Genomic DNA, 26,312 nt, shown 5'->3' with positions numbered 1-26,312 from the left:
ACCAATATTTGGCCGATTTTGCTTAATGAGACTAAAGGAAAAGAGCAAAAATATAAACTGTGAGGAAAAATAATCACTGACGTGATAATTTTAGCCGGAAAGTTATTTATAATTACCGGTTTTTTCAAATATTATAGTTAACAATATACTATACGTAAATTCACATTCAGATGGCAGCGTTCCAGAGATAGGCCTGTACTTTCTATATGCCAGAAATAACTACATTGTTGTCAGTTTTTAATCGTACCTACAATCGTACGTTATGGGCCGGCTCCTATAAAAGAATTATAATTTCGGAAATATTTATGAATGTGAAACGGAAAAATACTACATTTTTTTAATTATATAATTTTTCTGTTGGTATTTTAAAAATAGAAAGTTATATTTCGGAAATCTGGTCTTTTCGGAATTATATCTTCTGTTCAAAATTGTTTACAATTCGTGGAAATAAAATAATTATTTGTATAATCCGTTTTTGATCTTAATGTCCTTTTAATGACACACTTTCTCTACCTGCATTTACAGTTACAGACATTAAAAAATAATTTAGAATTAAAAAAATACACCTATTTATAAATTCAAAATTATTGTCTAATGCCAGCAATTATAAATTCAGGTAAATACTTGAGAGTCATTAAAAGAATTTTCAGTTGATATCAGACGTTTGTGTCGTGTCAGTGTCAAAATGGCCGCGAGTGTAATAAAATTCAAAAACGGTAATTTGTTAAATAGTGAATGCAAAAAAATAGTGTTAAATGGTTTTAACTATTTATCAAACAGTAATAATGATAAAAGTGTATCAACAATAGTGCGGGAAGTTTCTGCTATGACTGGAGTCTCTGAGCGAACGATATTCCGATATAGAAGTGAAAGTAAAAATGGTCCACTCGTAACTCCTATAAGAAAAAAAAGAACCGGTTATTTGAATAGTCGTGAGAATAGATATGATGAAGCAACTCGGTCTAGAATAAGACAAGTAGTGCACGGTTTTTTTATGGACAATATTCCTCCAACCCTTGACGTAGTACTAGAAAAAATTAAGCAAATGGAGCATCTTCCGAATTTTTCCAAGAGTACGTTGAGAAGACTATTGCACGACATGGGTTTTATATATGGCAAACAAGGTAGAAATTCAATATTAATAGAAAAACAAGAAATAGTCGCTTGGAGGCGTCACTATCTCCGGGAAATAAAGAAACTGAGGAACGAAGGAGCCAATATCATTGAACCTATTAGAATTTCATTAAACGATGACTCTGAAGATGAACTAGATTATGAAAATGAAGATGATTGAAAATTGTTTTTCGGGGGTATTCTTTTCTCAGTAAAGGTAATAAAATATTTAGTTGATCTGGTTGAAATGTAGCACACTTAAATAACTCATTAATCGACATAATTTCAAGTAGTTATATTAGACGTCATTATGCAAACAATAAAGTTATGAACATTTAATAAATTAGTGCTCAATTGAGGCCCCTAGAACACAAGGGGTGTAAGTGCCAAAAACAAAGTTTTGAAAAATCTTTGTTCAAAGTTCGATATAAATTTAAAAACCTAGGTAGCACTTTTTCAGTTTTCAGCATGTTTTCAATGACATGTAATTTTTGATGGTGTTATTGTTGTTAATGTAGAAAGTTTGAAGCCAAAAGTACGTGCCTGTTGTTAGATATCAGTTGCTAAGTGATAAGCAACTGCACTTACACCCTTGTGTTCTACGGGCCTCAATTAGGGGTTTTTTGCAATTATCTCAGTCATTTGTTTATGTATTTTAATTTACAAACTAAAAAATTAAAAAACTGTTTAAGATCTGCAACATTTATTTGAAACATTTTTCCCTAAAATGCACGAGGAACAAAATAGGCAAAAAAATGATTTTTTCCAAACTTCATCTTTCTTTAAAAAATAAACAAAGCAAAATTGGCTGTAATTCTTCAAGGAATTATCATCAGTTATCCCTTATCTACCGTTTAGAACATTAAAAAACCTGTAGAATATTTTTCATATTTTTTTCCCTATTAACTGCGGTATTATGTATAAAAGCATTTTAGGAATTATTACCATTTATTTCATTCACGAATTTTCTATTAACAACTTTAGCTTACCTAAACATATCTTAGTTTACCGTGAGTTTGACCCTGCTTATTTTACAAAAGTAGCAAAACTTACAATGGCAGTAGAATTGGCAACGCTGTTATCCTATATCCGTACACTGCCATCTCAACGTGACTTTATCTTTAGAGGTGCGTTTTCCTAAGGAAAAGGCACATAATGGGGACAAAGACATGTTTTATTGGATCATGAGTAGGAATCATAGCCGAAATATGATATGCAGATAATAATGGTTGATTGTCACACCTAGAGAGGGGATATATTATAAATATATTGCAGGAAAACAGCAAGTATTGAGTAACAAATGACAACGAAAGAGAATTACTAAGTTATTTCGCCGAAAAGCGCATGGTTGTATTCAATTAAGGAAGAAAATATTGTCATAATGGTACATGAATATCACGGGAAAAAATAACAGTCAAACAGATTGACCATGTACTATTATGGTATATAATATATTACTAGAGTAAAAAGTATATCAAACGTATATCAGTGTTGCATTCTGCATATAGTAGATCTGTATCTGTAGAGTAGGGAGGGCGAGTTAAGTTTCACAGCACTTAGGCCACAATTGACCCATTGTGCATCCTCCCAGGGAGCTGTCACCATTAGCTCATTGTCCATCGTGCCATTTCTAGGAAGATGGACAAGTTACCACGAGACATCTCTCTTATGTGGGCAGGTGTGGGCCAGGACTCGCCGAACGCGTACTCTCGTATTAACGATAACTCTAGGCATTCGCATAGGACATGCTCTACAGTTTCGTCTTCTCGTTCACACTTCCTATATAGAGGTGTGTCTGCTAGCCCCAGTGTGTGGAGGTATTTGCTTAGTTGACAATGACCAGTTAAAAAACCAACTGTCAAACATAGTGTTACCCTGGCAAGTTTACATCCTTGCCCTTCTTCCCATCTTTTTACGGTTTGCGTATGGGAGTGACATTTGACAATTTCCGCGATTGTTGTAGTTGACCAACCAAAAAGATCTCCAGGTCCTAAGAATCTTAGACCCGCCGCCTTCCTAGATAATTGGTCAGCAATGCGGTTGCCTTTATTCCTATTGCGTCCTTTAACCCACCTCAGGATGGTGGTATTACCATCCGAAGCTTGAGTTAGTGACTCGTGACACTCCATTATTAACTCTGATGTGACACGTGGTCTATTCAAGGTTAGTAGCGCTTGTCTGCTATCTGTGCAGATCATTATAGTTTTCCCTGCTATATCTTTTTGGGTTATCTCTTTTGCGGCTATGGAGATACCAGCCAGTTCTGTCTGAACTACGCTGGCATTTTTGCCCATACCCCACTTTATTCTTAGGTTCAGTGATCTGGAGTATATCCCGCATCCTGAGCCTTCTTTCATTTTGAAGCCGTCGGTGTATATGCAATAGGCATTTGCCACGGTTGTCTCCCTATACTGTCTTGTTTCAATTTTGTAGGGTTTGTTAAAGACAAACTTTGGTTCAGTTGAGTCGCAGCCTGCCTGTACCAGTGATGGCGCATCCAGCTCTCCCCGCCAGAAACGACTTCTCAATTGTCCCATTCCTACATCAAGGTTTGCACCAGGTGAGCGCAGTCGCATCATTGTCACTAGCGCCACCTCTTTGACATATATATATATATATATATATATATATATATATATATATATATATATATATATATATATATATATATATATATATATATATATATCTAGAGGCGTGATGCCAATGATCAACTCAATTGCAGCAGTTGGTGTTGTTTTCATGGCACGTGTTATATTTATGCAAGCCATCCGCTGAATATTTTGTTTGTTTAGTTCTGCTGGTTTAGTTTGTTAATCGCTGTTACCTGTAGCACTTTTGGTACCCAAGCAATAGCTCCGTAAGTTAGCATTGGCCTAATGACAGCAGTGTAGACCCAGGCGATCACACTGGGCGTAAGGCCCCAGATGCGTCCGACCGTTCGTCGACACTGCTCATAGGCAATATATGCTCTTTTAGCTCTACCATCTAAGTGTCGTAGATAGGTACTTCACCTCGTCAGAAAAATTTAGACTGTAGTTTAGAATCTTTGGGGGTATTAAGCCCGTGATTCTTCTTTTCCTGGTAAAGAGAACCATCTCTGTTTTCTTAGGATTTATAGATAGTGAGTGTTCCTTGCACCATGTTTCTATTTCTATTAGTCGAAGAGCAACTTGTGATCTCTCACATAGTGTGTTCTCAAACTTACCGCTTTGCAGGACAGCAATATCGTCTGCATAGGCTATTATGTAGAAACTGTTGCTGCTGAGTTGGTGAACCAGGGTATCTAGAACTATGTTCCAGAGTAGTCGTGATAGCACCCCTCCCTGTGGACACCCCCTCGTAACCATGCCTCTAATAGAAACGTCTACATTTATTCTAATTGCTCTATTAGAGAGCATACTGACTATCCATTCGTTTACTTCCAGGGGAACATTCCTGACGTTGAGCTGTTGGGTGATGGTTGGGAATGTGGTTTTATCAAACGCTCCATCAATGTCTATGAATATACCTAGGGTGGATTCTTTAATCCGGCGATCTTTCAATTCTTCCCACTACATGATGCAGTGCAGAATCGGTAGATCTTCTCGAAGTATATGCATGCTGATTTGGGTGAAGTGGGTTATTGACCAGAACTTCATCCCTTATGTACCTCTCGCATAGCCTTTCCATCGTTTTCAACAGAAAGGATGTTAGGCTAATTGTTCGGAAAGCCTTTGGTAGGGTGTAGTCCATCCTACCTGGTTTTGGTATGAAGATCACACGTACCTTTCTCCACTTCCTAGGAATATATCTCAGAACCAAAGAGGCATAAATATTTCCACGAGGTTCGGCAGAAGGGTATCCAGTCCACACCGTAGTAGGGCTGGATATATGCCGTCAGGCCCTGGTGATTTGAAAGGGGTGAAGCACAATATGGCCCATTTTACATGTTCCTCATTAATCATTGTTCTGGCGAGGGTATTGAGGGTATGATTGCTTCTTCCATCCAGTTTGGTGCTGTTGAGATACTAGAACCGGGAAAGTGCGTTTTCATCAGGACCTCAGCACTTTCGCGAAGGTTGGAAGTTTTGTTTCCATCTTCCTTCGTTAGTATGCCGACATGCCGATGTGGGTCCTTTGAGAGCGCTTTTTGTAGCCTGGAAGGCTGTGTTGTTATCTTCCTAAGGTGTCCCAATTCAGTGCACCACCAAGAGTTGGTTTTGCGACTTTCCTGGACCATCCTTATTGGACAGGATTTTTATAAGCATAGCTTATTTTGTTTTGGATAAATACCGTATACCTTTCCAATTCTGTATTAGTTCCTGTAGTTGAAGCCTTTTCATTCCGCAAATCATCTTCTAAGAGTCAATTGTAGATATCTATGACTGTTTGGCTACGAACATTAATAAAGGTAGGTTCGGTGCCCCTATTTAAGATATACAAATCTTTTCTTATAATATAGTCATAAAGAGACTTGCCTCGGGCGTTGTTATCTCTGCTGCCCCAGCCTAAGTAGTGAGAGTTCGAATCGCAGCCAATAATAAGTTCTACCTTCTGACTGAGACAATGGTCTACCAGATCTTACATTCCCTTTATTGGTGGTAGGGTGGCTGCATCTAAGGGTAAGTAGACTGATGCTAGTATCAACTCTCTATTTTTGCCCTTTCCCCATGGGCATTTCACTTTGGCCGCAGTTACGTCTGAGGTGCAAAACTGCGCCATGGGGGGGGGGGTTTGATTTTTCTGGGAACATATATTACTGTTCTCGGTTGTTGATTGCTTGGTAAGCTGAAAATTTGACCGTTTAGACTGCTAAGACCAGTTATTTTGGTCTTATTTATCCAAGGTTCTTGGATCAGTGCAATTGCATCTTCCGTTACATCCAGGCGGCGAGGAGGGGGCAGCCTCAGTCGTTTCGGAGCTTCCTCTGCAGAGTTCGTCGACCATCATCTGATAGTCTTCTCCGTGCTGTGGGACCAGGGGTGTCTCAGTCTCAGCAACCGTCGTCGGCTGCCGCGTGTCTGAGGTTCCTGGTTCCGAGGAGGTATCCTTCACTTTGTTTGGGCTTGCTTTTAGAGTCAATGAGGTGAACGTGCAGCTCAGCCTCATTGCCCTTTTCCTAAGGACAGCCATGTCATCGTCTCCGATTCCGAAGACAAGCAGGTGTCCTTTAGGATCATTTTTTACCTCATGGTGGAAGGTGCACCATCTCGCAACTGCCATGTCTGGATTTTGCGCCGCTAACCTCCGCAGCACTCTTTCTGGGTCATCAGAGGTGCTAATAGCATCCTCCGGGATCCATAGAGAGGCTTTGGTAAGTTTTGGGAGCTTATCCTGACTGACAACAGCCAGTGATGCTTCCTCCCACGGTTTGAGATCAGCTGTAGCCTTTTCCAGTCATGCAAACGCCTCATCGTCATCACAGTTTACTCTGATGATGTCACCCGAGTAAGTCCACGATTTGAACGTGGGTGCTTTTACCTGGCTGCTGGAGGTGGACAAGATTGCTCTGTCCAATTCCTCGACTAGGCTGTGTTTAATAAGGTTTGCCCGGTCGGCAGTGGCCTTTCCATATGGGTTTACCTTATCTATAATAGCAACCTTAAGATGTCTTATGGCCATGTACTATTATGATATATAATATATTACTAGAGTAAAAAGTATATTAAACGTATATCAGTGTTGCATTCTGCATAGAGTAGATGTAAATATGTTGGTAAAAATAAAACATAAACAGATGGAGTGGAAGGAAAAAGGAAATGACTAGGAAAAATATACAGCTTTTTAATATAATCCTATTGAAACAGGTGCGTATTAAATATCAATGTAGAAATGCATATTTACCAACTGATTAAACAAGTATGGCAAAGTGAGTTCTGTGAAAAGATTGTACAAGAGCAAGAATGTGTCCCGTACATAAGAAAGCCGACAAACACAGTGCGAAAAATATAGTTAAAACTTCATGCGCAAGTACTGTGTTCAGACAAGTGGGTTAATAGCAAGCGGGTTTCAGACCAAAAAGACCAGATATTTGGTTTAAACAAACTACAAACAAATAATTAAGATTTTTATTGGGAATTAACCACAATTTCACTTTAAAATACCGTTATTTTTACGTTTCCATTTTCACTTCGAAAATCGTTCTCAAAATATAAATTAAACAAATTATTTTGTTCTGCTAAACAAATTCTGCTAATAATTTAATTTTATCTGCCTCCTTCAGATTGATAATATTGTTCGATCTATCATGATCCCATTGGAAATTATGAGTAAAACTCATGAAAAAACTTATGCTACTATACCGACATGGTAAGTAAGTCTTACATTTAGTTGGCGCTCAATATTATCACCAAACTCTAATATATAGTTTGTGATATGTGTGATTTTAAAAAATATATTCATTATTAACAGAGTTGTCGTAAATTTACAAGTTTACAATGTCTGATTGCAAAATTTTTCCTTGAAATTTTAGTTAATTCCCATTAAAGATCGAAAATAATATTTTGCACATAATTCTATAAGGAACATATTAACTGTATAACCAAAAATATTGATCTTTCTGTTGCCCGTGGAATATCCTACCATTTTCACCCTATTCTATTAGTCTATCTATGGTGATATTAAATGACTCCTATAAAATTAAGTATTCACAAATAATTGACTTTTTGCTGGAATCTATTTTATCTTACAGGTGTTTCTTATGTTTACTAAAAAAAATAATAGACCATTGATTTCATTTACTTTCCTTCTTTTTATCATCCTAAAACGTAAAAAAGGAAACGTTTTAATTAAACTCCACTTTTATAGATAATTATATCACGGATAATCCCACACTGAATGCAACGTTCTCTATACGATAATAGGATTCTCTCTAGTTTTATAATCAACATGCCTTGACATGAACATGGTTATTCTTGTATCTTTTTCTATTTCCTATTTGATTCTGCTACCGTTGGAACTGAGTGACATTTCTGGTTAAAATATGGGGACTCATTTAGTGTTCAAACGCTATTTGAAAACAAAAGATTTTTAGGGAAACGATTTCATCCAGTTTACTTTTTCAACTGGAAGATTTCCCGTTAAACTAAAAACCTTAATATACTCAGCATATTTTCTACTTTAGTAATATGATATTACAATGATTGTAGGATAATCGACAAATTAGTTAGTTCGACAAAGTCAAGCTTTCGACGAAGTCCGCCACAAAGAGCTAATGGACATCCTCAAAGCAAAACAAATACAACACAATGACCTTCGAATTATAACAAATCTATATTATAAACAGCAGGCACATGTACGCATTAATGAACACACATCAGAAGAGTTCGAAGTTAAAAGAGGAGTGCGACAGGGGTGTGTATTGTCACCACTACTATTCAATGCATACTCTGAAGAAATTATGAAAAGAGCTCTTAAGGGAGAAACAGCAGGAATCAAGGTCAATGGAACACCAATTAACAACATTAGATATGCGGACGATACTATCATAATAACAGACAACCTCCGAGACCTCCAAAAGCTAATGAACAAGATAGTTGAGTATGGAGAGGAATATGGATTATCAATAAACACCAAGAAAACCAAATTTATGAGGATATCAAAAACCCATAATAATGGTGAAAGCCTGACAATTAACGATAGTGCTTTAGAACAAGTTGAAAACTACCACTATCTTGGCACAATAATTAATCACACAAACGATTACTCCAAAGAAATCAAAGTTCGAATAGAGAAAGCACGTACAAACTTCAATAAAATGAGAAAGGTACTTTGTGCAAGAGAACTAAAATTGGACTTGAGAGTTAGGCTGACAAGGTGCTATATTTTCTCGACTCTGCTTTATGGGATAGAAGCATGGACAATTAACGCGTCGACTGCTAAAAAGTTGGAAGCATTTGAAATGTGGGTCTATAAATCCTGAAGATATCATGGACCGAGCATGTAACAAACAACGAAGTCATGAGAAGAATCAACAAAAGAATGGAAGTATTGGAAACCATCAAGACACGAAAGCTGCAATACCTGGGGCATGTTATGCGTAATGAGAGATACAACCTACTTCAATTGATTATACAAGGGAAAATCCAGGGCAAGGGAAGTGTAGGAAGAAGAAGAATCTCATGGTTGCGTAACTTGAGGGAATGGTACGGATGCACATCAATTGAACTATTCAGAGCAGCAGCATCTAAGAACCGAATAGCCATGATGATTGCCAACCTCCGTCGCGGAGATGGCACGTGAAGAAGAAGGATAATGTAAATAAGAAAAATACATTAAAGATAAGAAAAATACATTTCATTTACATTACAAACTAATCAAGATCAAATTAAATTACGATTTATTGATTCACTAAGATTTATGGGAGCTTCACTCGACGAATTGGCATCAATTTTAAACAATCGGAATCGGAAAAGAAGATTTTAAGACGAGAATTTAGTCAATTAGATTATGATACATTTAATTTGCTAACGTGTAAAGGAGTATTTTGCTATGATTATATTGACAGTACAGATAAATTAGAAGAAACTTCTTTGCCTTCAAGTGATCATTTCTATAACAAATTGAGTGATGAGAAGTATGCTCATGCGCAAAATGTTTGGAAGAAATTTAATTGTAAAAATTTGGGAGAATATAGCGATTTGTATTTGAAAACAGATATTCTGCTGCTGGCTGATGTGTTTTAGCAGTTTCGACAAAAATGTCGAGACACATATAAATTAGATCCAGCATGGTATTATACTATGCCGGGATATACGTGGGATTGTATGCTCAAATATACACAATGCAAATTAGATTTATTAAAGGATATTGATATGATTTTATTCATAAAAAAGGCATAACACTACGCACACAATCTATAAAAACTATTTGTGAAAATATCTTGGACATAACTGACTTTGTTGAAATATCACCTCTACCGTGGAGTCTTACTTTAGAAATTTGTAATAATTATAGTATTTATCGCTTTCTAAAATTATATAAATCTGAGTATTTGCATCTAATACAAGTATGCGATCAAATGGATTTTGAACAAAGAAAACATGAAAATGACGCAGAAAGAATTCATCTTTGTGGATCACGTTATTATAAAGAGAAAGAATTTAATATGTATTGTGCCTGTTATTCTGCATTTGTAGCAGATGATATTGCTTTAAACTTTTGTTTTGGTTGTTTTAAACGTTTCTATGACGTACTTAAATCAAAAAATAAATGCTATGGCTATGAACAGATTGTTAGTAGGGATGAACGCCATGAATATAACATAAAATATTTGTATGATGTACCAGATACTACTTTTTCCTTTCAATGTAGATGCTCTATGCTTACATAATTTTCTTCTTTTAGTGCAGTATATGGCTACTCACAAGAAAAAAAAATAGAAAATATCACTTATCGCAAAGTTTTTTGTAAATTGTAGTTTTTAAATATAAAACATATAGTACTTTAGAACTTTATAATTTAGAATTTTATAATGTAATTTTTAATAATAAATTTGTGTAATCTCAAGTTGTTGTTGTTTTTCTTTTGTTTTTGGTTTTATTTTTATTGGTTTACAAATAAAAGGCAACATATTTATTAATATTATTTATTGAGTTAAATCATTTACAACTTTAATTTTATAATAATATACATATTCTCTCATAGCTTGACCTAACAAAGTATCTGATGGAGAAATTTCGCAAAACGCAGTTAAAGCTTCAAACGATCTATATAAACTAGTATCTGTACAAAAATTCTGCTGTATAAAGTCTATAACATTTCTATAATATTCATGAAAATTTAAATTTTCCAATATCGATATGCGATGAGTCAATATACTGTGATGTACTTGTAGAATTTGCGTAACATCATCTACATCTAGATAGTATTCCAAACCATGCTTTTCAATAACAAGGAACTTGGTTGAATCATACATCAATTCTCTAATTTTGCTGTATTCTCCACACTGAAACTCGATAGGATCATACTCATCGGCATAAGTCGGTAGATCTGCTTGGAAAAAATCATTCATCTTTTGCATTCATCTGTTTGATGTTTTCTGCAATTCTTCTTCGTAAAAACTGCCGCTAATCGGTGCACCTTGCATGTCTTCGAGCAAATACGTTATAGGATTTGTTATCTTAACTTGGGCAATTTTAAATAATTCAGTAGTCCAATTGGGTGTGTAGGCCTTTTCGAAGAAATGTTTTGCCTTTGATACACGTACAATGTCGCCAACTTTAAACTTTCGTGGACCGGCAATCTTTAAATGCGTATAACTTTTGTTTAAAATGGCTTTTTCGTTGGATTTGTTAACCTGAGACGGTTTGTATCCTATTTTACTGTGTTTTGTATTGTTTTATTCCTCGGTAATTTTGGGTAGAGCATCTAACCATTTGTACGATCCATGTAAACTGAAATACTTGTACAACTTTGCTTTCAACGTTTTAATGACTCTTTCACAAATGGCAGCTTTTTTGATTGTGTAAGTGCTGTAATGATTAATTTTGTGTTTTTTCATTAAATTTTGAAATTTTCTGTTGTAAAATTCGGTTCCCCGATCGGATTGTAAGTTTTTTGGGACTCGTCGAGTATGAGAGAGAATATCCGAAAATGCCCGAGTAATTTCCTCACCAGTCTTCGTTTTTAGAGGACGTGCCCACACAAATTTTGAAAAAAAATCAATTACAACTAGTATTAGTTTGTAATTTTTATTTTGATGTGCATAAGGACGCATTTCAGCCAAATCCATTTGCCACCAGTCATCGATTCCTTTAATTATTGTTCGACGACGAGGATAGTTTTTTCGTGCTGGTTTATGCAACTTATACACCACCTCTTTCTTTTCTTTAGACATTATTTTAACGCACCTTCCACTACCTTAAGACGTTTGTCTATATCCCATGAATGGATGCTATCTACTTTGCTTTTTAATGATTGTTCCACTTGTTTTATCCTCTGTTCCATCTTTATATTGTACATCGTATGCCTTGCAACTGTTTCTGCAGCAGATTTTAGATTGTTCTCCGTATCCTTTTTCAGTGTATTCAAATCATCTTTGATTATTTTTTTCAATTTTTGCTCGAGAAGTGGAACTGTAGTTTTATGAAGCTCCTTTCTCACATCGTTTAATCCGATTGCTAAATCCTGTATGCCATTAGTTTTTTGCTGCAATTTTTGCTCGAGAAGTGGAACTGTAGATTTATGAAGCTCCTTTCTCACATCGTTTATTCCGATTGCTAAATCCTGTATGTCATCAGTTTTTTGCTGCAATATCACACCATGTGTTTGAATTAATGGATAGTGCAGGTTACGCAACTCATTGATTTGTTCATCAACGTATTTTTTTGTTGCAGCATCGCCAGTGTCTGATGGATCCTTGACATTGCAGTCCTAAGGTATCCTGATGAATATCTGTTTTTCAACAGTGTTTTATACTTTTGTAAATCCTCATCATTATACTGTTCGGAGTTGGCATAAAATAAAAGTTGATATAGACCTGGCGTACCACCTAACCTACGTTCTTCTAAATCACGTTCTCGAATTATTATTATGTCTCCATTGCGTTTGTCAAAGTTTATTCGACGTTTCCCAATATCCAACCACTAATAGTATCGTAAAATGGACCATAGTTTTTATCAATTTTATCGTCTTTTATCAAATATTCTTTTACGTTCTTGTGACTTATTGGAGGATATTGCTCGATATATTCGTCTGTGGCATCCATCGGAATCTCGTTAGAGATTAGTTCTAGAATAATGTTTTTATCAGGTATCGCTAGATCGGGTGCATCAAGAAATACATCATCATCACCATTATTCCCCTCCTCCTCCTCCTTTTTCACTTATTCTTTTTTAACTTGTTCAAACTTGTTAGTGATAGTATGACGTAACGTTTTTGATGATTGTGCAATATTGTTGAGAGGTTTCGAGAGTGGTTTAAACAGTTTATTTAGGGACTCATCTTGTTCTGTTCGACCTAATATGCCAAATATTTTTTGCGAATTGATCTAGCCAATTCGGCAACTTTCTTCTTGCGAAGGGCAATGGCAACCGTATCACCTGACATTTTGTTGACGACTGAACAATTACCTTACAATTTTATAAATTTATCAAATCCTTTGCGATATCGGCCATTATTGAGAGCAAAATCTTTCATAATTACCAAAGTACCATACCTATCTCGCCAACATTCAGAACAACTTTTTTTTAAATTCATCAAATGACATGTCTGGTGATACGTGTTCATCAAATATATGTTTCAAATTTATCTCGTCTTACTTAAATAATACAATCATATTACAATTGTCTCTAATTAGCTGCTTCGGTATTTTTGAATATGTTTGGCATAAGTAAGCGGCATCGATATCTTTATGTCTGCACATGGAATAATACTCGCGAATCTTGTGTTGACCATCACACGCAACATCGTCAAATAAAAATATAGAGTGAGGTTTAGCTTCGCTGGAACTAATAATTTCTTCGTTGTTTTTAAATGGGTAATATCCTATACCTTTAACTTGAGCGATTACATCTTGCAGTAGTTGGTATTTCGGTTGAAAGAGAGATTTCGAATAAACATAGACATTTTTGAACTTGGCGCCATTCGAATTGAATAGAAGAGATAGCATGACATTCGGTTTTCCGCACCCACTTGGACCGCAAATAATTGCTCTGAATGAATTCGGTAGTAATTTACCATGTTTACTGTTGGTTGTTTTATGTACAATGTCCAGATTATCAATTGGTAGCGTCTGCTCTTGCTGAACGACCTTCATCGTGTGGCAAGTGTAGTTCATAAGTACGGTAATATATATAGATGTCACCACTTGCATGACATCAGTCCAATGTTGGTCGTCGAAGGAGGAGGTCTCGTGAACTCTCTAATTAATAAACTGCCAATTGAACTACATATTCCTGGTTATCAGTATTGTGGACCTGGAACAAAACTAAAAAAACGTCTTGCACGTGGAGATCCAGGAATTAATCCATTAGACGCAGCTTGTAGACGACACGATATCGCTTATTCGCAGCATTCATCTCTCGAAGAACGTCACAAGGCCGATAACGAATTGGAAGATAGAGCTTGGGAGCGCTTCAAGTCGAAAGACGCTAGCTTTGGTGAAAAAAGTGCTGCTTTACTTGTAACCGGCGGAATGAAAACGAAAAGAAAGTTGGGAATGGGATGCTCTCGTCGTCGTGGAAGACGGGGACGTTACTCTTTTAATCGAGATGTTGTCTCAAAAATTGCAAAGTCCATGAAGAGAGAAGCATCGTTACCAGATACTGTTTTGACGGCTGTACGAATAGCAAGATCCATAATCAAAAAACTTGATGGTCGTAAAGAAGTTGATGTTCCACGAGTGCTACCACTAAAATCCGGAGGTTTTCTACCCCTCATACCTCTATTTGCGGGCCTTTCCTCCGCTTTGGTGGCTTTAGCGGGGGGTGCAGCTGGAGTGGCGAAGACAGTAGTCGACGCAAATAATGCCCAAAAGAAATTGGAGGAGGATATACGCCATAACAGGGCAATGGAACACATCGGGTCGGGTCTGTACCTACGTAAGAAACCGAGAGGTGGATTCGGCTTGTATTTGAGAAAAAACTTCCAATAAAGCTACCCAATCGTCCGCTATATGATGTGGAGATTATGCGAAAATACTAAATTTGCACATTATGCAAAAATACTAAAAATACCACATTTTCGAGGAGTTTTCATGAACGACGCTTTGCCGAGAGGCAGTCCTCGACAACGAGAATGTGCAGTAGTAAACTTGGATGTGTCCACACATAACGGATCGCATTGGGTAGCATACAGAAAGATAAACAACGACGTAGAGTATTTCGATTCATTTGGTAATTTGAAGCCGACCAAAGAACTTGTTAAATATCTAGGTACACATACCAAAATTTCCTATAATAACCATCAGTATCAAACCTACAATTAAATCATTTGTGGGCATTTATGCTTACAGTTTTTATATAATGGATAAAGGTATGGAACTGCTTATGGCTCATATGTTTTGAAGAATTTAGTGAAGAACTAAAATTAACACCGCTAGATTATATTATACGAACTGTACGACTTTCAGAATTGTTAAAAATATGGCATAAATTGCCTGGAGGAGAATTTAGCCTGCAGATACTACTTTCCTGCTTCGTACATTACAACAGACCCGATTGGAGGACCCACTGGGATGGACCACCTGATTCTCAAGCATCATGTCATTTGTGTAGACTAGCTTTAGAACAAATAAAAATATGTAAATAAAAATTTTTGTTGTTTTTCCAATATATACCTAGTACTCTATTGACTTGAATCAGTCATCATGTCGCAGTTATTGAGAGTAAATAGCACCAATTACATATTCTCGTTTCAACCTCCCACACCGATCGTATTGGATCCGAAAAAAGATTATGAAATAGCTCTTCGATTTTTCCATTCTTACAACAGTATACCAAACATTGAAAATTGCAAGTTTTATTACTACGATGGCAATAACCGATAACATTTTGATATCCCCGATGGATGTTATGAAATTGTCGATATTGAGGAGTACATACAAAAGAAATTGGGTGCTGACAATGCGGTTAAACCGGAAACGATATTTAGTCGAAACCCCAACCACAATACATTGCAGTGTCAAATTTTCAGCAAATATAGAATTTCATTTAGGCAGCATGATAGTCTTGGTACGGTATTGGGGTTTTCTCCTGCACTACTAAATCCTGGACAGACACATTCTTCAGATCTACCTGTTAGGATTATTAAAGTATCTAGAACACGCTTTGAATGCAACATTAGTACCGGAGCCTTTGATGGTAATAGACCTGCTCATACGATCTACGAATTTGTCATACAATCAAATCCTGGGTACGCAATTGACGAAACTCCACACAATTTGTTGTATTTACCTGTTGTACCACAGCGTGAAATTACCAATATCACTGTGTTGGCTGTCGATCAAGAAGGACGACCTGTGAACTTTAGAGGAGAAGATAGCACCTTGGTGTTGGAACTTAGATCGAGAAGCAGATGTGACTAATAATAGGACAATCTATTGTCCAAAGAACGCCATTAGTTGAGCAACCGTCTAACCGGCAACATCTTACGTTCGCAAACAAATTGTTTTTACAAACGCTTGGTTTTAAACTGAAAAATTGACTACAATGTATGGAAAACCAGCACGTCCAAACAACACCATAATGCCTCCAATATTTGACATTTATCGTAAGCCGATATTTGATGAGTCGATTCGAAAGGCTGAATATCGAACATATGCACCATTCATTAAATCATTCAACTGCAATGATATTGTAGAATTTAGCATCAATCAAGTAGACTCGTTCTTTGCAATGAGCGAAACCTTGTTATGCATTAAAGGATCGCTCGCAATAAACGGAACTGGCGACGTCAAACTAGCAAATAATGTGGGTGCTTTTCTGTTCGATTCGTATACGTACAGCGAAAGCGCAAGGGAGATGAAAACAGTGCGGGATCCTGGTGGCGTAAGTGCTGTACGTGCCATGACATGTTATACTCAAGAAGATTCCAATTATATGGTTATGGCAGGCTGGAATTACCCTAAGGATCCCATTCTACATGCTGCAGATCATTCATTCAACATACAGATACCTCTTAAGCATATATTCAACATTTTATTTTCAATGATTATTCAATGATTACCTGTGGTCGGCAAACAATAAGACTAGTTCGAGCTCGAAACGACAACGATTGCATAATTGTCAAAGAAAAAACTCCAGGTCATGTTACAACTGTCACGATTAACATCACTAACATTGAGCTCAGAGTCAAGCACATATTTCCCAATGATGATATTAAATTGGAACTTATGAAATCCATTGAACAAGATCAAAATATAGTTATTCCATTTAGAAAGTGGAATATACATGAATTACCTGCCATTACCAAAGGCGCTAGACTTGAAGTTTGGTCCGTTAAAACTAGCACATCAGTTGAAAGACCACGTTATGTCATTGTTTTCTTTCAAACCAACAAACGTGACAAGAATTCAGCTGATCCCACCTTATTTGACAATGTCGATATCCAAAGTATCAGATTATCTTTAAATGGAGAATATTGGCCGAACGAGAGAATGCAGTTGGATTTTAGCAAAACTGACTACAATGAGGCCTATTTAAATTTGAAACAAGAAGAAAGCATGAAAGCATCCATTGTTGACGTAAAACTCGATATTGAAGCGAATAATGGTTTTCCCGAAAATACCAAAGTCTACTACATTATAATTCACGATTGCGTAATGGAGTACTTCCCTCTCACCGAAATTGTAAAAAGTCTAAATTATATGCATAAAGTGTCAGTAGTCATCATGAGAGTAGCATTCGTAGATATTCAGGGATTCGTTGTGGACGGGTGGTTTGTTCCTAAAGAACTTACCATTGAAATTGGAATGAAACGAAGCCATTACATATTTCTGCCACAGAAACCATTCAATGCGCTAAGTAACGAGGATAAGAAGACTGTATCATACGCAGAGAAAAACCTGCTTGGAATTCGGTACTCTGATGGAGAAGTTGAACTATCCAAAATAAATGAAATACTAGAAACCAAGTTGTTGTATGCAGCTGACTGTATCTACGTTCGAGGGGAACAAAAAGCAGAATATTTGGATAGGAAACGTCACGTTTTTGGAGTTTTCCCCCTTATTATTGATGTTTGCAAATTTGATGTTACGCCTCGTGCTACTGGAAACGTTGGTCCTACTCCCAACCCATGCCATGTCACTGGATTATTTTCATGCACCGAAAGAACTGTGGATCGTCTACGTCACTGATTTACCTATACCATAATACCATTGTAATTTTTATATATATAAATAAATATATTGGAGATTAAACGCTTGTTTTTTTTATTTAAAACATCTTTATTGAGCGATTCTTATATTACATGAGATTCAAATTGTCTCTTTACAATTTCAAAAATAATTTTTAAAGTAATACAGATGCTAATATTACACATGACATTGCAAATACATTGTCTATTTCACTTTTCATATTCTCGCTGGTGTTGTTGTTGCTGTTGGCACCCATGGCGTAGGTTGAATACGTCTTAATGTATATGTAGCTGGTGGCAGTTTTCTAAAGGCGTAAATCCTTGGTGTCTTGCTGCTGCTGCTGTAAATTTAACTCTTCCGGTTTCCACGTTTTGTTGTTGTTGCCAAAATGCAGGCTATCTAATTGTCTTTTAATTTGTTTTATATCCTCATATGATTTAATGTATTTATTTAACTGATCAAGTTTTCTTTGAAATTTCATTACTCTATGTATGTACTCGATGGGATTCATATTACTACTGGATATGTCCTATGTAGAATGTTACGTTTTATGTCAAGCGACGTCTTGCGTTGCCTGACACGTAACTGTCACGTCCTGCGTTGAATGTCACGTCCTGCGTTGAATGTCACGTCATTTCACGTGACATTTCACGTTCTGCGTCGAATGTCACATAACTGTCACGTCCTGCGTCGAATGTCACGTCATTTCACATGACATTTCACGTTCTGCGTCGACTGTCACATAACTGTCACGTCCTGCGCCGAATGTCACGTCATTTCACGTGACATTTCACGTTCTGCGTCGACGGTCACATTCTTTAGGCACTGTACGGAAAAGAAGAATGTTTATACTGAACGTTGACACAAGCCAGTCTGTGTCTCCAACGCTTTCATCTGACACCCCATACGTCAAAATCAGACCAATAGCAACGAAGATACGTTCTAGCGCCCATTTGGCAATGCCGCCATCTTTGTTTTTGTCTTAACTTATTCGGTACCTTCTCCCCATTCCAACGAGCCCTCGTACGTCACGATCGGACCAATAGAAACGAAGATACCTAATAATGCCCTTTCGGCATGCTCCGATGCGCACGGCACATACTGCGTTTAACCCTATTTTTCATCCCCTTACCAGTGAGCCCTCGGTCATCATCCTACGTTAAGCCGTTTGGCAGTTACGACCCGGGGTTGCAGACGCTGCGATTTTAGGGATTGTGCTCAAAGCCTCATAGTCTATCTACTTGTTTTCGTTTAAATTAGTTGACACAGTTATAAATCAGAATGATTTAGTCAACTCTCCTACAGACTTTTTGAATTCATTGGAATTGTCTGGACTCACACCTAACAATTTACAATTAAAACTAGTATCAATTGTCTTATGCTGCGTAACATTAATCAACCTCGACTGTACAATGGAACGAGACTGACTGTGAAAAGGCTAATGACTAATATCATTGAGGAAACGATCATCAAAGAAAAATACAAAAGAGATGATGTCTTGATTCCGCGTATACCGATGATTCTAACGAACGTACCATTTGATTTAAACGTTTACAATTTCCCTTGGTTTTGGCTTTTGCAATGACAATAAACAAATTACAAAGCCAACTGTTGGAAGTTTGCGGAATTAACTTCCATGTTCCATGTTTCGCGCATGGACAATTCGCGTGTCGGTAAACGGTCATCGTTGTATATTTATGCAACGCAAAAAAGTATATTTATATCAGAAAGCATTAAATTGATTCAAATTTTTTCATGCATAATATGTTTGAGTGTTTTTTTTTGTTTAATGAGAGGTATAATATCATTTTTTTAAAATATAAATAATAAAATTACTTTATTAAATTTTAAAAATATTGTTTAAAAACATGAATAGTATAGTATGCTGCTTCGCTCTACTACTTTACTGCCTACTACTTTTTTTTTTAAATTGTAATGCTTATTGTTTTTATATTGTCGTAATTAAAATAAAAAATTAGTCTTTATTCTCAAACGGTGAGGCATTATGACATTTAGAATTGCACAATACATTTACATTTACATAATTTGGATGATCATTTTTTGCAGCAGTAGCATTTTATTAATACTTCTACAGAGAATGGGAGAAACTTCTTGTGCTGTTTTATATGTAGGGAACGTAGAACCAAAAATTTTGTAAATTGATCTTTATAGTTTAAGATTTACTTGTAATCACGATCAGAACACGTGTTTATATCTATAAGTCCCGTAAGAACACCTGTCCCGTACGTAAATCTCTTTAAATAATAACGGTTTAACGACTAGCCCCTTTTTAGAATGATTTTTTCTTGTGACACGTTTTACATAAATCCAAGTAATAGTTTACGCATTCTTTTCTGATATTTGCGTACTTTTTATTCAAGACTTTAATTGTAAGATCTTTACCACCATGACCACATTTCTGATGAGCACATTCGAACATTTTCAAATTAAGTTCAAATTTCCAACATTACCATCACTATCTACTTATATTGAATAAGATATACTTCATCAATAAGAAAGCGATATATAAGTTTATCTTCCTTTCATGGACTGATATGCACTATTCCATGTGTCTGATTCATATCCTTCGAATAATACCAGTTTTTCCGTCCTTTGACCTCACAGTAACAAAAGCAGGGCGAATTACATTTGGGTCTCTGTGTATACTTACATATTTTTGCCAAGATTTCGTTGATTCGCGATTTAATCGTCATGTTTACTATACTCATTTGGAAACCTCGGTTCGGTTCAGCGTATTTTTATTAGCGATTTTTCCTATGCCAAGAATTTTATACATATGTTTTCGCGTCACATTTCCTTTAGTTATTCAACAAATTTTGTGAAGTTGTGTGATTTGTGTGTTTGTGTTGAAATTGTAACAATGGGCGTTAAAAACCTATTTGACAGGCTAGGTCTGTTTTTGTTAGTTTTATTAATTCAAGATCATAATATTAGTTGTAAGGTTTATAATAAATATGGTGATAATTGGGACTTCACCAAACCAACCATTATAAATATATTTATAACACTATGCTGGAGAATAGAGACTAACCAGTATGTAATAAGTCGTATCTTATAATAATTAACAAACAATGCAGATAAACAACGCTTATTGATGTCGCCATATCTAATAACAGCAAACTGTTCAATATAAGTAGAAAATGGAGAATGTAAAGAGCTCACATGATATAATGCTCTCAACTAGTGGAGCCGTTCGAAAGACATCGGGAACATAAAATAGTCTTAGTGTACATCTTTATAAGACCACCAAAAAGCAATCATGAATGTAACTACCGAATGTGTAAGAAAATTTGTGGGATATACTGCAACATGGCCGGTCATCTAGGGCTTGAAAATATGCAAAGAATGTTTGCAGAGCTCAGTTCTTTTAATACTTTAGCTGTATAGGATTAGCGAATTTTTTTCTTACAAGGAAAGGAAGCTACAAACTTAATTCTGAATAGCAATAATTTTATCATAGATGTGTTTAAGAGTATTTAAACGGTAGGTTTCTAGCTAATCAGGTTTAATACATCGCTAGATTAAATGAATACAGTAAAATATATAAAAAATAAAATAAAAATAAAAAAGATATAGATATATAATAAAAAAGTGTCGAATACAGGAATACATCATGATCATACATGTCTCCATATGTTTCCATCGTAGATCATTAATTCCGTTCACGTAAATGTGTTGTGTTACTGCCTTCTACCTCATCTTGTTTGACTTTCCTCTCCTTCTACGAAAAACTTAAAAAATCTCCATTCTTTATATTGAGTAAGTATTATTTCGTCGTTGACCTTGCCCTTTGTATAGTATCGAAGATATAATAAACATTAAATTAAATTAAAAAAGAAGTATTTTTTTATGTTCACATAAAAGAGTCCATAATTTTATTGTATGTATTTAATTGTATAAATATATCTTTATTTCTTATTTTCTTTATGATTTCAGGCTCCATAATGTTCCATGTGAGACGAAGGCCGGCGGACTGCGCTCCGAGGAAGAGGAAAAAGAAACCGGGAGCTCTTGGGCAAGCCACGAGCACGCGGGATGTTCGAGGAGATACTGCTCCCTTACTAGTCGAGTTGGGACCCGATGGTTCGGCTCCACATCCAGGTGATACAGCTAGGACCATTAGGTTGACTAACGATGTTATGGAAGTAAGTAAAATCTGATGGTGAATATATAAATATGTATACTATTACTTAGGAATAATCTGTGTAAATGATCATTTTTCTATATTATTCAGTATGTTACAAATGTATGGAATAAATTCATTATTTCAGAAACAGAGAGTCTGCAAAAATCTTAAAATACGTCAATTTTAATTTTTGAATGGCTATGTGTTGGACACTGCTTCATCAGTGTTGGCGTTATGTCGTCATCGTTAATACAAACAGAGGTCACGGCATACCTCATTTGAAAGGTCTCCTAATCGCCTTTGCAATTATGCAATTATTTGAATATTTATGTCTATAATGTTAACCAAAACTGTTGGTTTATTATTTATAAAGTTATGAGAAATATTGAAATTGACGACCTTCAACAATGACGCTATGAGAAAGACGGCAATAAATTCTTTTCTAACGTTTTCGATGACTTCAGAATTTATTTGTTAAATTTCCGTTTTGATGCGCTCCTTTAACTCTTCTACATTATTTGGTTGACTTTGATACGCTTTGTTCTTCAAAAATCCCCATAAAAAAGTCTATTCTAGTCAAATCTGGACCTTGGTGGCCATTCGTTAGATCCTCTTCTACATATCGACCTAACCGAGAAAACGTTATTTAATTTAATTCATTTCGTAACGCCGTAGTGTGGGGGAGCCCCATCCTGTTGGAACTACAAATCATTTATATTTGGAAATAGCTGATTCACCTGAGGCATCAGAAAATCCTGAAGAAATTCCAACGTTTTTCTCAAAAAATATAGCTCTATAACCATGATTTTTTATAAGCCTGACCCAAAATTCGCCTTCTCAACCGTTGAGCAATAAAAGCCGCTCCATCTGAAAAAAGTATCTTTTCTATGAAACTTTGATCTCTGTTATATCGTTCCATAATAGTTTCGCAGAATTCGACTCTTCTGTCAAAGTCATCTTCTAACAGGTCTCGGATCAGATTTACTTCTTCTTTTTTAGCACTTAAACAACAGTTACTTAATTGGATGACATTATTATCTAGTGCAACCTGCCTCGTACTGGTATGGGGATTTTCTTGAAATGCCAGTACAGCGTCCAGTTTTTTGGCTTCGGGTATTGATTTTCTACTTCTGGGGAGATCTTTAACATGGCCCGTTTCCCCATTTTTTTCAGTTTTACTAATTGTTAATTTCGGCGAAAAATTCATCAGTAAAAATTTGACGTCTATTAGTTGATAGATTTATAGATCATTGACAATAACGATCAGTCAATGACAATACTGATTTAAATATTTTTGTGGAAATATCTTTATACTTCTACTATCATATACTTGACTGATACTACAAGAATTAGTTTTAGATTAGAATGTAGCATTGTTATCAATAAATGTATTTATTTTTTGGGAACTAGCAAACACAATTTTGTTTTATTCGCATTGGCGGTCCTTGTAAGTGTAAATTTAGTGTAAATAAAATTGTGTAAATTTAGTTTAGTGAATGAATATTTATTGTAATTCCATTTTACTTAACTAAGAACATATTTTGGTTAACCTTAAAGAAATAAATATTCGAATAATAAATACATCGTTGCAAAGGCGATTAGGAAACCTTTCAAAGTTATTTTATGAACTGGGGTTGTATTTAAAAAACTCGTCGATTACGTCATTACGCCAAAACTAATGACGTAATGTCCAACAAATATATAGCAATTGATCGCCATTCAAAAATTAAAATTGACATGTTTTAAGATTTTCTTTTTAAATCTTTTCTTTCGAAATAATGAATTTATTCCATACTTTTATATCATACTTAACTAAGTACATAATTTTGGTTAACTCTGTAGAAATAAATATTCGAGTTATACATCGTTGCAAGGCCATAGTATACTTTTCAAATGAGGTGTTCCGTGACCCCGGTTTGTATTTAAAAAAATCATCGATTACATCATTAAGCCAACACTGAGACGTAATGTCCAACACATTTATAATATAGCAGTGGATGGCAATTCAAAAAGAAAAATTAACGTGTTTTAACATTTTTTTTAGTCGTCTGTTTCTGAAATAATGAATTTGTTCCATACTTTTCCTTTTCCATACTTTTGCATCATATTGTATATTGTTTTCTTATTTGGAGCTTTGTGTTGCTTATTTATACGACTTTACTTTGTTTTATTCCTCATCATTTGTTTTTATTTGGTTTCTGGTTATTTGTGAGAAATATCTCAAATTTGCTATCTGCTACTTTATTCTGCTTCGCCAGTTGCAGTTCCAAACTGTTATGGACTCACAAGTGTAGTTTTTTGTGATCAATTTATTTGAATAGTTTGTTCATTGTGATGATTAAAAACAATGTTCTTGATAAAAAAGGTATTTGTTATACCCCTGATACTATATTTATTCTGTAGGCTCCATACTGTCAACGTAGTTTGTATTATCATCTTCATGTATTTTTTTTGGGAGTCCGTATGAATTATTATGATATTTTCCATAATTATTTTATCTGTGTCACTGAATGAATCAAATTATATACAAAAGTCAGTATAAGCGTCGATTTTCTCAGATTTACGGTACCAATGGTCATTTTTATATAACCAAGTGTCTCAATATTTTGTACGAATATTAAAAAGTCTAAAGTAATTAAAAATTTCTTACTTTTAATGTTTGTTCCACTAATTCAATACTTATAAATATTTATAAATAAATAATATATAACTAAAATACTTAATAAATATTTAAAAATAAATAAATATTTAGAGAAAAGGGTTTAGGTTCTGAAACTGTTTACTTGTGGCATGTTCAAGTAAATATTATATTTATATATAATAGAATAGAATTTATTTAATCAAATATACAAAAGTAATTTTGTTTTTGACAAGTCAAAGGAATAGTGACAATACATATAAAATTTTGGGCGAATTTAAACATTACAAACATGTATATAGCATTACAAACAGGTTGGCAACGTGGTAGTACAATACTTTGTTATTTTTCGTCCGTGATAATCCCGAAAATTCGAGAGTTACAGCGAAAAATAATTTAGTGCAATAAGCCGATGTGTATAATTAAAATAAGACGTTAATAACAGTGATAAGGATTGGCCGTAAAACATTAAAAAATATTTGAGTGAATTAAAATTAAATAAACAAGGTTAACTGATAATTAGTGAAGTATAAAGAATTGAACCGATAATTACATCTAATTCTTGTCAGATTTTAAAGCGACGTTGCCCAACTGACAAGAATTCCTAAGTACAGAATAAAATCAATAACATTATCACAGGGAATCGGTAGGCATCGTTTTCTCTGAACCGTTGAGGTGGAAAACAGTGCTTGGCGCCGAAAATGGACAGATACCTGGAAAATAAAACATGTCTGGACAGCGACGGAACAACGGATGATGGCACAAAAAGGAGGACAAGAGATGATGGTTCAGATAACGAAGAAGAAAGGTCAACGAAGAGTCAAAAACTCTCCAAGACGCCACCCAAAACAACAGAAAACCATGATGAGACAAAACTGGATAAATTAATAGACATGATGAACAATCTGGCAAGCGACATTAAAGAAATAAAGAGAACCCAAAATAGAAGTAATGAAGCAATAGAAAGACTTATTGCTGATAATCAGACTTTAAGAGAAGAAAATAAAGACCTGAAGAAAGAAAATATGGAAATTAAAAAGGAGTTAAATGAAGTCAAGGAAACTATTGAATTCATGGAAAAACAAAGAAGAAAAAACAATGTAGTCATGAGTGGACTAGCAATCGAAACATACCATCAAAGCGTCTTAAAAGAGGGAATGAGCAACTTCATTAAACACAATTTGAAGATATATGTTAAAATTAAAAATGCACACAAACTGGACACAAAGAGAAAACCTGTCTAATTGAATTAGAGGAACATGAAGAAAAGGTAAAGGTTATGAAAAATAAATATAAACTCAGACATGTCGAAGAAGGAAAAGTATACATCAATGATGATACTACAAATAAAGAGAGAGAAATTCAGAAAACAATTAGAAAACTTGCGCAAGAGGAAAAGGAGAGAGGAAAGGATGTAAGACTTGGTCTAAATAAAATATGGATCAACAAGGTCGGCTGGAAATGGGACAACAAAGAGAACAAACTAGTCAAAATGGGGACAAAAAACTAATAAACAAATGTGCCGGAAATACTATGACAAACCAGGCAATGCCAATGGACATGAGTAGTTATAGAATAGGTAGTAAAGACAAAGATAGATCCATAAATAATGACCAAGGACGTGAGCAACGAGAGAC

At 35.3% G+C, this 26,312-nt stretch overlaps 1 protein-coding gene across 3 annotated transcripts in view; it reads left to right on the top strand.

Moving 5' to 3' along the window:
• The window catches only part of cno (adherens junction formation factor afadin), a 941,963-nt gene that overhangs the window by 808,083 nt on the left and 107,568 nt on the right, over positions 1–26,312 (top strand). For all 3 annotated transcript variants that reach the window (XM_072540541.1, XM_072540540.1, XM_072540539.1), the window contains exon 7: positions 21,848–22,056. In XM_072540541.1, the coding sequence (XP_072396642.1) occupies positions 21,848–22,056 (209 nt within the window). The remainder of the gene's footprint in view (positions 1–21,847; positions 22,057–26,312) is intronic.

This window comes from Diabrotica undecimpunctata, chromosome 8 (assembly GCF_040954645.1).
Source record: "Diabrotica undecimpunctata isolate CICGRU chromosome 8, icDiaUnde3, whole genome shotgun sequence".
Taxonomy (NCBI): domain Eukaryota; kingdom Metazoa; phylum Arthropoda; class Insecta; order Coleoptera; family Chrysomelidae; genus Diabrotica; species Diabrotica undecimpunctata.
Note: the sequence above shows the minus strand (reverse complement) of the source record. Positions and strands in the feature narration are given on the sequence as shown.